The 13,812-nt window shown below is 50.2% G+C and overlaps 1 protein-coding gene across 2 annotated transcripts; it reads left to right on the top strand.

The window, feature by feature from the left end:
• Positions 1–6,852: 6,852 nt before the first annotated feature.
• Positions 6,853–13,165, top strand: LOC135260537 (transcription factor Maf-like). 2 transcript variants are annotated; one of them, XM_064345826.1, is made up of 5 exons: positions 6,853–7,087; positions 8,331–9,076; positions 9,450–9,719; positions 10,270–10,587; positions 11,546–13,165. In XM_064345826.1, exons 2-5 carry the CDS (start codon positions 8,423–8,425, stop codon positions 11,711–11,713), a joined length of 1,410 nt encoding a protein of 469 aa, XP_064201896.1. In that variant the 5' UTR covers positions 6,853–7,087; positions 8,331–8,422; the 3' UTR covers positions 11,714–13,165. The 2 variants fall into 2 exon arrangements, with proteins under 2 accessions (XP_064201896.1, XP_064201898.1); XM_064345828.1 differs by lacking the exon at positions 6,853–7,087 and having other exon boundaries at positions 7,973–9,076.
• The last annotated feature ends 647 nt before the right edge of the window (positions 13,166–13,812 follow it).

Here is a 13,812-nt window from a genome sequence, read left to right as displayed (position 1 = left end):
GGGTCCCAGCACCCGTACCCTCACACTCTCAGTGTTGTGTTAATGTACTGAAGTGTGCAGTCAGTGTGTATATACTGCATTAACACTCTCTCTCAGCACAGTGTTAATGTAATTTAGTGTGCAGTCAGTCAGTGTGTATATACTATATTAACCCTCTCTCAGCATTGTGTTAATGTAATGTAGTGTGCAGTCAGTGTGTATATACTGCATTAACCCTCTCTCTCTGCACAATGTTAATGTAATTTAGTGTGCAGTCAGTCAGTGTGTATATACTATATTAACCCTCTCTGTGTTGTGTTAATGTACTGTAGTGTGCAGTCAGTGTGTATATACTGTATTGGCCTTCTCTCTCTCGGTACAGTGTAAATATACTGTAGTGTGCAGTCAGTCAGTGTGTATATACTATATTAACTCTCTCTCAGTGTGTTGTGTAAATATACTGTAGTGTGCAGTCAGTCAGTGTGTATATACTATATTAACCCTCTCTCTCAGCACAATGTTAATGTACTATAGTGTGCAGTCAGTCAGTGTGTGTATACTATATTAACTCTCTCTCAGTGTTGTGTTAATGTACTGTAGTGTGCAGTCAGTGTGTATATACTGTATTGGCCTTCTCTCTCTCGGTACAGTGTAAATATACTGTAGTGTGCAGTCAGTCAGTGTGTATATACTATATTAACCCTCTCTCTCAGCACAGTGTTAATGTACTATAGCGTGCAGTCAGTCAGTGTGTATATACTATATTAACCCTCTCTCTCAGTGTTGTGTTAATGTACTGTAGTGTGCAGTCAGTCAGTGTGTGTATACTATATTAACTCTCTCTCAGTGTTGTGTTAATGTACTGTAGTGTGCAGTCAGTCAGTGTGTGTATACTATATTAACTCTCTCTCAGTGTTGTGTTAATGTACTGTAGTGTGTAGTCAGTCAGTGTGTGTATACTATATTAACTCTCTCTCAGTGTTGTGTTAATGTACTGTAGTGTGCAGTCAGTCAGTGTGTATATACTATATTAACCCTCTCTCTCAGCACAGTGTTAATGTACTATAGTGTGCAGTCAGTCAGTGTGTATATACTATATTAACTCTCTCTCAGTGTTGTGTGAATATACTGTAGTGTGCAGTCAGTCAGTGTGTATATACTGTATTAACCCTCTCTCTCAGCACAGTGTTAATGTACTATAGTGTGCAGTCAGTCAGTGTGTGTATACTATATTAACTCTCTCTCAGCGTTGTGTTAATGTACTGTAGTGTGCAGTCAGTGTGTATATACTGTATTGACCCTCCCTCTCTCAGCACAGTGTTAGCGTATTGTAGCATCCAGTCAGCCAGTGTGCACATATTAGGCCTCCCTCAGTGCAGTATTGAAGCACTATTATCCCACACTGGTATAACACTCTCAGTGTTGCTTTGTTCTTCAGTATGAAGGTGTTATTTGGGGTGTTGGGGGGGCAGGGGGTGGGGGGTGGTGGTGGTGGGGGGTCATGAGGGAGAGGAGTGTGGTTATAATTCAGAATAATCCCTGGAATGGGAGAGATGGGGGGGGGGGGGGGGAGAGAGAATTAACAGATTTAGTGTCATCTTTCAGTCTGGGAGGCGGGCCAAATTATTGACCACCTTAATCTCTCCATCCCCTTCATCTCTTTCATCCCCTCTTTCCTGTCTTCTTTTCCCATCTGTCTTCATCCCTCCATCTCTTCCTCTTTTTCATCCCTCTATCTCTGTCTCTTTTACGTACATTCTGCCATTTCTGCCTCTTTCTTTCCTGTCTGTCTCATCCTTCCATCTCGTTTTCTTCCCTCATCTCTCCCACTGTACAGCATCCCTCTCTCTCTCTCTCATCACTTAATTTTATTTCCAGTTCTGTCAATATGCATGACCTACAGGTCTGTTCCCAGAAATAACTACAGATAATGTTTTTTCAACAATGGAAACAATGATTAAATACAGTGCAGTGATTTCTAATGCCTTTATAACTCCTAAAAGAAAACTGCTATATTGAAAATGTAGGGTGGAAAGAAACAACCAGCCATCACTGTCAGAAAAGTTATGCATACACCAAAAAAACCACAAAATAAGTATGTCAATCGCATATGTAGACTTAAAATCTTTCTTTTTTGCTAAATGAGACAAAAAGATGAGCCAATGAGGGGAGACAGTTCAACTCATTTAAATATTTGCCAACGGGTGTAGGACGATTTTACTTGTCAAGCAAAAAGTAACTCGAAAGAAGCTAATGTTTTCTACTGGAGAGAGAAAAAAAATGATTTAAAAGTCTCATTACAAGACATTATAGGACTTACACATGTTAAGACAGACTATTCTGCAGTGCACCGTCCAGGAACACGTACGGAAACACTGCGGGCAATATTTACATGGTGCTGAGGGTGTATGATTCTATTGTTTCATGCTTCAGTAACAGTAAATCATGGGCCATTAGAAACTGCTGCTCCCAATAGTGTTTGTGCTCCAACGGTATGACTGTAATTAATGTGGTAATGACAAATGTGTGACAAAGCACAGACAGAGTCTGAGTAATGAGGGCTAATTTGAACACCCCCTCTCCTGGTGCGGATCTGTGTTTGTCTCCTCATCAGTCTAGATTACAGACAGTTTATTTAATCATTTCTGGCTGTTAATCTACCACTGGATTACATCAGTAAAACCAGCCTCATAATGCCATGACTAGCCTAATAATCCCAAACACACACACACACAAACACGCAGAAGCTTGTACTTGAGCCGTACTGTCAGAACAGGGCCCTGGCAGAGATAGAGACAATGCTGGATATTAAATACAGAAAGGAGTACATGAATACTGAGATAATAGAAATAAAAAGGGCTCTAAATCCTTATATAATTACCCGTGAATTAGTTAATGGCTTGTGAGGTAAGACAATAAAAATCAATTTCCATCTCCAGAGGGATGCAGAGAGGGGAAAAAGGGAGAAACAGAAACCAGAAGTGGGACAGATGAAGGGAAGAAGAAGACAAAGACAAAAAATATATGGGGGGTGGTGGGAACTGGAGACTCGGGGAGAAAAAAGAGAAAAAGAAGAAATACCAAGGAAGAGAGCACAACAGAAGAATAAAGAGTAAAAAAAGAGACAGGGCGGTGAAAATAAGGGTTGAGAGAAGACCCAAAAAGAGAGATGAAAGATAAAGAGATGAGAGATGGAGGAGAAATTAGGAAAAAGACGGAGGAAGAGGAGAATAGGAAAAAAATAAACAGGGAGTGATGGAGAAAGATGAATGGATGGATGGATGGAAAGTGTGTGATAGATGGGATGGTGTCGGTTGAAGGGGTGGATGTAGAGAGCGAGGGGGGATGGGGGGGTTGTTCTGGCAGAGGGTAGTCCTAATGAATTGAGACTGTAATCCTGTTATTTGTGAGGATGTTTGGCTAGATTAAGACATGTATCTGTGGGATCGGGGAGGGGGGGAGCCAGACTTTACAATAATACTGTCTGTCCCTGTGGGCTGGCATGGTCTTCAAAAACATCCCTGTCTGTCAGTGCTCATCTCACCATAAGCCTCTCTCTCCCTCCCTCCCTCTCTCTCTCCCTCTCTCTCTCTCTGTCCCTATCCCCCTCTCTCCCCCCCCCCTTATCCCACACTTCCACCTCTCCAGATGGTCCGTGGGGTCATGGCCTGGCCTGGCCGCGGTGAAGAAGGAAGTCTTCTGAGGTGACGCTTTCACACTCACACTGTCACCTGGGCCGGGCCGGGGCAAGGTCGCTGAAGGTCGCTGAAGGTCGTGACCTCTGTCTGAGCAGACGCCTCTCACGGTCTTCAGTGCTCACTACAGTCGCACGCAACAAACAACAACAAAAAAATGGTTGAATAGAAAAAAGTAATTTATGTGCCATCCACCTTGTTGTGTAGCAGTACTTATTGAGTCAGCAGTTTTGATCAGATTCAGCACTCTTACGCACTTTACCACGGATTCCTTTTCATCTCTCCCCCGTTGCTTTTGAGTGAGTAATGGCCATGAGTTTAAAGTGCAAAATCATGTAACAGTACGTGTCAATGCTCGGGTCAATTATATGTCCTTCCCAGGGCCTCCATTACTGTATGTGCCCTACAATTCCATCTTATTCCGTATTTAATAGGTCAGCTTGGAGGACAGCCTGTTCCAAAAATAGTGTGTGTGCGCGTGGTGTGTGTGTGTGTGTGTGTGTGTGTGTGTGTCTGTGCCTCTCTGTAGTTCTGTCTGAGAGTTCAGCCGAGGGGCCGGGGGGATGGGGGTGCGGGGCTTAAGTGTCCCATAATTAATATAACATCAAACACATTTATACATATTTTCTAAATGACGTGAAAGAATCCGTAAAAGAAATCTTCCGTACCGAATAACTCCAGTGACGATCCGGAGAGACCACCCTTCGCATCCCGGCTGATAAAATGGGCTGATAAAAATGTAGCGCAGATTTATTTCTGTTCGCTACGTAAGACACCGTTCGACTCACAGAGTAAACACAGGATCGCGGTGTTTATTCACGCCGGTGATTTCCTGTGAGTCCTACGGCTAACCGTGATACCCGCCACACCCTGGCGCAGGCCGGCTGTTTTGTTTTCTCTTTCCCCCCGCCAAGTCTCAGCCGGTAGCAGGTGCCGCCAAAACGCTGGACGCGAGCGGCGTCGGTTTTTTTCCCCCCGTCTGCGCCGTCCGTCTCAGGCAGATTTGCGCAGACGATATTAACGCGCCGAATCCTCGACGAGACGTTAATTAAGGCACGCGGTTCGCGGCTTAACGAGTTTAGGCTCCGAAGGCTCATTAAAAAAAAAAAGTGCTCGTTTTGCATTTTTCTGCTTAACGACACGAAACAAATGGGTAAGAAAAGTCCCCTAATTACACAACTGGGGGCGGGGGCCTTACTCCCTTTGGCAGAGGGGCACGGTATGGGGACGGTAGCAGGGACCGCTGTGGATAAGTCTCCCCCCCCCAAAAAAAAATAATAACTGCCAGAGAGAGCTGGGTGAACAATGCGAACAAAATGACCGGAGCAATAGCCGAAATAAAAGCACGCAAAAAGGCAAGGGGCGCATCGAGCGGGAGAACCATGCAGGCACTCCGCGCCGCTATTGTGAGGAGTCACAAATGGAGAGGAGCTAAATCCGTCCGTGCTGTTGTCCTTGTCCGGGGGCCTGCTGGTGGCGGACGGCTGCCAGGAACAGGACGCTCTGTCACAGGCGGCCTCCGGCGCCTGAGGTAACGGGGGCTCTCGTTCTTTGTCCCCGACCGATCTTGGCGCTCGAGGGGCTTCTGAGGATCTCCTCCGCGCGCGAGAGGACCCCTCTCGAGCCGCTCCCAGAGACGCCGAATCGCTGGCCTGTTCCCAGCCTCTGCGACGATGGTGCGCTTTTGATGCTGGTTTCGTCCCTACGTGGCACTTGTGAAATGTCACATATATATATACGGAGTGGACGGAGTGTAGCACAGTGGGTAAGGAACTGGGCTTGTAACCAAAAGGTCGCAGGTTCGATTCCCGGGTAAGGACCCTGCCGTTGTACCCTTGAGCAAGGTACTTAACCGAAATTGCTTCAGTATATATCCAGCTGTATAAATGGATACAATGTAAAAGTTGTGTAAGTCGCTCTGGATAAGAGCGTCTGCTAAATGCCTGTAATGTAATGTAATATATATATACATATATGAGAAGCCCCTCGCACGACGCTCGTCCTTTTCGCCGGCGGTGCTGAATCGCGCCCCCCGCGGCACGTCCGGCAGCCGCCGCTCTGCGCTCGCCGCGAGGAACGCTGTCACACCACAGAGCGTGACCTCTGAACCTGAGCCGCTGCCGCCAGGTAATTATGATGTCACAATGAGAGATTCCAGTTGGCCAATTACGGAGCCTGTTACAGCACGCGCGTCATTGTCACGAAACTGAAATATTAAAAAAAAAAAAAAAAACCTCTGCCTTGATTGGCTGGTAAAATGAATTGCTGTGACGACCCTCTACTCTACGCTGCCCGTGCGGCTCGTTGTGGTATTGTTCACAGGTGCCTGCAGGGCAGAGCAGAGGGTCGTTGGTACAGTTGGGAGCACCTGTATCCAGGGCTCCCAGAGAGATTAAGGTGCCTGTCTCCAGTTTCAGGGAGAGCTCTCTCCCCACTGTTTGGTCACTGTTTTGGTGTGTTTTGGCTGTGCTTTTGGGTTTTACACCATACAACATTGCTTCAGCATGCCTTTCGTACATCCACTCACCTGCACTAGTGATAATGCTAACTTTCACACCTCATGTTTGTCTTGTTTTTGGTATAATTAGTTTATTTCAGATAAATGTGAATTTGCTTTTAAAATGCGTCAGTGTGCGTCTCCCTCTTTGTCACGGCCCTTGAGCCAGGTTGTGACATTGTAGACAACAGTAATGCTTCCATTAAAGAGACATGCTGCTCGCTTTGCTTGTGCTTAGACACAGCCACAGCAAGCTGTTTTGTGACCCTTCCACCTAACAAAATCACCTGCAATAATGTGCCATTTCTCAATCGCATGAACCTGCCTGATTGGATAAGCAGTGAGTGACAGGTGAGGGTCTAATTAGTGACAGGTGAGCAGCTCATAGGTGACAGGTGAGGGGCTTTTAGGTGACAGGTGAGGTGCTGGTAGGTGACTGGTGAGTGGCTTGGGTTGTGTGTGTGTACGTATAAATGTGTGTGTGCAACTTCAGGACTGCGTGCGAGTTAGGGTTAGGTTGCTGGTTTGGTGCCGGTGAGCAGAGCCGGGGTTTGGGGGGGGGGTGGTTTCACAGAGCAGTTCTGTAACACAGAGAGGAGGGGGAAATGCGGGGGTGTGGGGGGGGGGGATGTAGGGGGCAGCATGTGCACACACAGGGTGAACAGAGGGGCGAAGAGAGAGAGAGAGAGATATTTACATGGCCAGTGACTGGCGCACAGACACACACTCACACACTCTCTCTCTCTCTCTCTGTCTGTCCCTCTCTCGCTCCGGAGCGGCTGTCCCACCCTCCTCCCTCCCTCCTCGTTCTCTTTCATCGGAACACTGAAGCGGTCTGCGCCGAGGCCTCTCTTCTCCAATCCCGCCTCTCTCTCTCTCTCTCTCTCTCTCTCTCCCTCCCTCCCTCCGGCTCACGGTAAGAGAAAAGTTCTGTTCTTGCTTCTGTTCTCCGGGGCAGGGCTCGCTGGGGGGTCAGGGTCGCCACGGCTACGGCGGGGTGGGGTGGGGTGGGGGGGGTTAGGGACAGAACCGTGCCGTCGCTAGATTGGTTAGCGATGCGGAGCCTGTTACAAGCTTCACTGGGGGGGGAAATACTTTCTTTTAAGGAGAGACGGGACCTTGTCGGCTGTCGTTAATGTTAATTATCACGCTTATGATTTTTACTGTTGTTTTCTTGTATTTTCATTACAGTTTACGTGTACATTGCTATCATGAATAGCATTAATTACATCATGATTTAATATATTACAGAATGTGTTGTTCACTAATAATGGCGACATGGTCACTGCTACAGTATGCTGATAGGAAAGTAATAGTGAAGTTGTTTTTGGTTTGTGGGGTCCGGCGGTGTGGCAGCGACTGCTGTTCCTGTGATTTAGCACAGCCTGTCAAGCCTGCTCAGACTCACACAGGGGCTGTTCCGTTGGGTGCTGGGTTGTTCTGCAAGGTGCTGGGCTGTTCCGCTGGGCGTTGGGCAGTTCTGTGGGGTGAGGGGCTGTTCAGTGGGGTGCTGGGCTATTCCGTGGGGTGCTGGGCTGTTCTGTGGGGCACTGGGCTGTTCCAGGGGGTGCTGGGCTGTTCTGTGGGGTGCTGGGCTGTTCCAGCGGGTGCTGGGCTGTTCTGTGGGGTGCTGGGCTGTTCTGTGGGGTGCTGGGATGTTCTGTGGGGCGAGGGGATGTTCCGCTGGGTGCTGGGCTGTTCCAGCGGGTGCTGGGCTTCTGGGGTGTGGCTGTTCTGGGGTGCTGGGCTGTTCTGTGGGGTGAGGGGCTGTTCGCTGGCGGGCTGTCGTGGGGCTGCTGTTCTGTGGGGTGCTGGGCTGTTCTGTGGGGTGAGGGGCTGTTCTGTGGGGTGCTGGGCTGTTCTGTGGGGTGAGGAGGGAGTGACACGATGCCATTTAATCAGTTTCTGCTTTTGTGCAGTCAACTATGGGATAACTCTTCTGGCGGACACAGGCGATATTTGTTTGTGTGTATAAAACCTGCAGCAAGTTTTTGTATGTATCAGGCCAGCCAGCTAGTGACAGCAAGCTAGGTAGTGTCAAAGACCAATAAGGGAACATATTTTTGTGCTAGTGTTTCTCTATAGGAATGGACAAAAAGTTGTTTAAATTCATTATTCCCCTCTCTCTCTCTCTCTCTCTCTCTCTCTCTCTCATGCAGATTTAAGGGTAGGAGGAGACCTTGAAGACCTTACCAGACACACAGCCCCCTCTGGTGCTGACACACACACACACACACACACACCCTTCACCATGTCCTCTCCCTCCCTGCTCCTCCCCTTCCTGACCCCCTGCCCCTTGGCCATGGAGTACCTGAAAGATTTCGACCTGCTCAAATTCGAGGTCAAACCAGACATCGCCACTAACCCAGCCCCCAGCCCCCTCCCTAAACCCACTCCTCACCCCTCCTCCAGCCCTTGCTCCACCCACCTGCTCCAGGACTCCACCCACCCTTCCACTGACACTGCCCACCCCCACCAAGACTCCGCCTACCCTTGCCCTGACCCCGCCCACCCCTACCAGGACTCCGCCCACCAGCTCCAGACCTCCAGCCCCAACACTTCCCTGCCTCCCTCCCCAACACTAAGTGAAACCCAGCCCCATCCCACTTCCTCCTCCTGCCTCTCCTCCTCCTCCTCCTCCTCCTCGTCTTCCTCTCTCACCTTGTCTCACTCCACCCCCAGCACCTTCCCTGGGGCGTGCAGCCCCGCCCCTGGCCCCGCCCCTAGCCCCGCCTCCCTGGAGGAGCTGATTTGGCTGGCGGCGGTGCAGCAGCAGTTTGGGGGTGTGGAGAGCGGGGTTGGGGAGCGGGCGGACCGAGAGAGGGGGGCAGCGGCAGAGTTTCTGGGGTTCGAGGACCCTGTGGAGGCCCTGTTCAACTCTGCTGCTGCTGCAGTCAGCTCCCAGGTACTGTGCGTGTGTGTGCCTGCATGTGTGTGTGTGTGTGTGTGTGTGTGTGTGTGTGTGTATGCATGTGTGTGTGTGTGTGTGTGTGTGTGTGGTTATTTTGGTTGTGTGGTCCTGTTCTTTTTGTGTCAGAACAATATATATATCCCTCTCTCTCCCTCCCCCTCTCTCTCTCTCTCTCTCTCTCCCTCTCCCTCCCCCTCTCCCTCTCTCCCCTTATCTCTCTCCCTCTCTCTCTCTCTCTCTCTCTCTCCCTCTCTCCCTCTCTCTCTCCCTCTCTCTCTCTCCCTCTCTCTCTCTCTCTCTCTCCCTCTCTCTCTCTCTCTCTCTCCCTCTCTCTCTCTCTCCCTCTCTCTCTCTCTCTCTCTCTCAGAGCTCCAGCTCCAGTCAGCAGGACTGTGACAGTGCCGGAGGAGGTGACTCCTGCTCAGAAGCTGCAGACCTGTATGACCTCCAGCACGTGCTCCTCCTCCCCCCAAGCTCCGCCCCCTCACCTAACCCCCCAGGCTCTGCCCCCTGCCCACACCACCCAAACGCCCAGAGCCAGCTCCACCACCTCCATCATCATCTGCAGCACCCCCATCACCATCTTCATCATCATAATCATCATCATCATGATCATCACCAGCATCTTCATCTGCAGGTGGGCCTGGTGCAGCAAGGGGGTCTGAGAGGGGAGGAGTGTTGGGTGGGGGGGCGGAGAAATGACCTGTTGAAATTTTAGAGCTTCGGGTTAGATTCTTCTTAAACGTGTTCTTTCTTAAGGAAGTCTGTGTACGTGTGTGTGCGTGCATGCGTGTGAATGCAGTATGGTGAGTCATGTGAGGTCATGACGGGATTATATTTGCTATGATTGTGGAGCATAATTCCGCTCCCTGGTACCTGAGATTAACAGGGATTAACCAGGATTAGCAGTGGAATTTCTGTCATATTACAGATTACAGACATGAACGGGAGAAATGAAGTGATGATGTCACACGTGTAGCACGATCCCCCCCTCTCTATTGCTCACCTCCACCTATTCAGTGGCCTGTAGTACCCATGAGCCTAATTGCAGCGGCTTGCCAATTAGGTGATTAGTTAATTGGATGATTGCGCTGACAGCCTCTCCCCGTCCCCGCCCCTGCGCCCCCCCCCCCCGCCCCCCCCGCCCCACCTGCCCCCCCCCCCTTCAGCAGCGCCGGCCCGAGGAGTGCCGGCCCGAGGAGCGCCTGCGCCTGTCGGACGAGCAGCTGGTGGGCCTGTCGGACGAGCAGCCGGCGGGCCTGTCGGACGAGCAGCTGGCGGGCCTGTCGGACGAGCAGCCGGCGGGCCTGTCGGACGAGCAGCTGGCGGGCCTGTCGGCGCGGGAGCTGAACCGGCGCCTGCGGGGCGTGGCCCGGGATGAGGCACGGCGGCTCAAGCAGAAGCGCCGCACGCTGAAGAACCGCGGCTACGCCCAGCGCTGCCGCCGCAGGCGCCTGCAGCACCGCCACGCCCTGGAGTCCGCCCGACACGCCCTCACCTGGCAGGTACGCCCGACACGCCCTCACCTGGCAGGTACGCCCACCGCACGCGCACCTGCGTGGAGCTGAGCACAGGTATACACAGCTATACACACCTGCGTGGAGCTAAGCACAGGTATACACAGGTATATGCACCTGCGTGGAGCTAAGCACAGGTATACGCACCTGCGTGGAACTAAGCACAGGTATACACACCTGCGTGGAGCTAAGCACAGGTATACACAGGTATATGCACCTGCGTGGAGCTAAGCACAGGTATACACACCTGCGTGGAGCTAAGCACAGGTATACACAGCTATACACACCTGCGTGGAGCTAAGCACAGGTATACACACCTGCGTGGAGCTAAGCACAGCTACACACAGCTATACACACCTGCGTGGAGCTAAGCACAGGTATATACACCTGCGTGGAGCTAAGCACAGGTATACACACCTGCGTGGAGCTAAGCACAGGCATACACACCTGCTTGGAGCTAAGCACAGGTATATACAGCTACAGGCAACTTCACGCACCTACACACAACTAATCGCAGCTACACACGACTACACACAACTGCTTCCATCTGATTGTAACTATGCACAGCTACATACTACTGCTCGAATACACACACCTGCTCATCACTAACAACTTCAGTACACACACCTCTAGCACATGCAGCTACACACAACTGCTTCCATCTGATTGTAACTATGCACAGCTACACACAACTGCTCGGATACACACACCTGCTCATCACTAACAACTTCAGTACACACACCTACACACATGCAGGTACACGCAACTGCATGTGACCACACACACACTCATGCGCAGCTGATCAGTATTTGCGGGACATTTACACACGTCCACGTGCAAATTCATACGCATGATCGTGCTCGTACGGCAGGGGGGAAAAAAAACTGAATTCCACTCCTCCGCTCTTTCGTTCTCTCACTTCCTCCTTCTGTCCATCCTCTCCCAGCTGGAGCAGCTGCAGCGGGAGCTCTCTCGGGTCCTGAGGGAACGGGACGCCTACAAAACTCGCTACGAGGAGCTCGTGAGCGCCACCGAGGCCCGGCCCGCCCGCTCGCTCTGCCCCCCTCCCTCCTCCGCCCCCGACTGCTTCCTGCGACGACAGGAAGTGGCATGAGAACAAACAGAGGTGGGCGGGGCCGAGAGAGGCGACATCGTCATTAGCGCCGTTGACCACTGGACCAGGCGGAAGGCTGGAAAGCTGAAATTAAAAGAATACATTTTTATTTTTATTTTTATGAAATCACTAACGATTACGAGTGTTACATCTGTGGCATCAGGGCTCGCAATCGGGGTTAAATTTTCAGAGACGTCAGTTCGAAATCACTGTGAATTTTTTGTTGTTGTTGCAAATAGTGAAGGTTTGAATCTTGAAAGCTGTCAGAGTCCTGTCACTCTGCCACTGCTTCCTGTGTGACATCACTGGCCCTCCTGTGACGTCATCACCAGCCGTGGTTGTCGGAAACTGTGAAAACAGGATGCAACGGGAATGGCAGATTGAGTCAGGCTTAACGATAATGAGAAACCAGGGTGAAAGCATGATAGCGGTGATAATTAAACAGGGGTGTAATCATTAGCCTGAAGGGGAAATCAAGACATCATTAAAAGTGATGGTAAGTGTGGGGTACGCTCTCAAAAGTAAGGGTTTCAAAAGGCTCCTCTGTGTCTCCATAGAGGAACCCTGTCTAGTTCAAGGGTTCTTAGTCCAGCGAAACGGTTCGATGTGGCAGCTTTCACACTTCTCACCTCCCATGCAGGGTTCCGTGAAGAACTGAAAAGGGGTTCCCCCCATAAGCCGAGGAACCCCTTCAGAACAGTTATTTTCTTGTCCTCTAGCAGGGAGTCTAGCGGGGGAGGAGAGGGTGATGGTGTTAAAGTACAGCACAGTCACCGCCGAAGCCCGGACGGACTTGAGAAAAAAAGTTCAGGGACGCAGATGGCGCAGGCGTGCTGAATCACGGCTCTCCGGACGCGAGAATCCCACTGTCGCCCCTGAGCAGGGCAGGCGAGTGGAGGGGCGTAGCGGCATCGCGTAGCGACATCCATGATTTTAACATGAATGTTTAGCTTTTTTTTTTACGGGGATCTACACAGAGTAAAGACACCACGCTGAAGGACGTGTTCATCTGTAATCGCAGCCACGAATCACAGGGAACCTGTGGGTACCTGTTACGCTCTCTGAGAGAGACTAAGAGGGAGTGCCAAGGGGCTTTTCCACGAGGCCAGAGTCTGTAAAGATGTTATAATGTTCAAAGAATATGACCTTCTGGACCACCTTATGAGGCCAAAGGTGAGAGGTTCTCAGCAGCCACCCTCCCCACCTCACAAAATAAAAGCTACGAAGGTGAACAAACAATTATTAGTTAGTCTCTGGTACAGGACAGGCAGACAAGCCCCGCCCCTCTGAACCAGTGGCCTGACTGTGGGAGGAGCCAAGAGTGAGGTCTGCAAATGAGCTTGTATGAATATGAATAACACGTTTGGTGAGGTTGGATTCTCAGCCTTGTGATGGTGTGTGTGTGAAGAATATGCCGTGCTGCCCCCTAGTGGAAGGAGGACAATCAGTCAGACAGGACTCCTTCATGTGTGACATCGCTGGCCCTCCGTTCCTGCTGTTACACAAGCAGCCTCTCTATGGAGCTCTGAGCTGAGGGAACGATGACATCACAAAGGATATGACTCCATTTTGCAGGGGTCTACATTTCTGCCTCTCTCTCTCTGCCTCAGCCTACACCCCCAGACTAACTGACAGAGTGGGGCGGTTGTCACGGTGAGATGTCACTCACCTTCCCCAAAGCCCGCCTACACATTGCGATTACACAGGCATAAGAGCGCTTATGTAGAGCTCAGTCAACCTGTTTATTTATTTATTTATTTATTTATTTATTAGCGTTATGAATGTCATTGTGATGTGAGTCTGAACTCTATGGCTATCTTTGCCACCTTCATTATGAGAGTGTTTTTGTTGTAGTGGTTTCTTACAAATAAAATTGTTTTTCCCAAGGCTTGTAAAGTTTTCAGTTTCATGTGCTCTCAATTTCAAATTCTTTTTCAATTTCTGATCTGTGACCGAGGCATCTCGTAGAGATTCAGTCTAACAGAACCACGGGCATCCAATCTTACCTTATCCAATCTTATTATCTTGCTATGGCTGATGGAACATCAAGGACCATGATGGAAATAGGTCCAGGACTTTTTCGTGTTATCCTTGACAAT

The sequence above is a fragment of the Anguilla rostrata genome, chromosome 8 (assembly GCF_018555375.3).
Source record: "Anguilla rostrata isolate EN2019 chromosome 8, ASM1855537v3, whole genome shotgun sequence".
Classification (NCBI taxonomy): domain Eukaryota; kingdom Metazoa; phylum Chordata; class Actinopteri; order Anguilliformes; family Anguillidae; genus Anguilla; species Anguilla rostrata.
The sequence above is the reverse complement of the archived record's forward strand: the minus strand, read 5'-3'. Positions and strand labels throughout refer to the sequence as shown.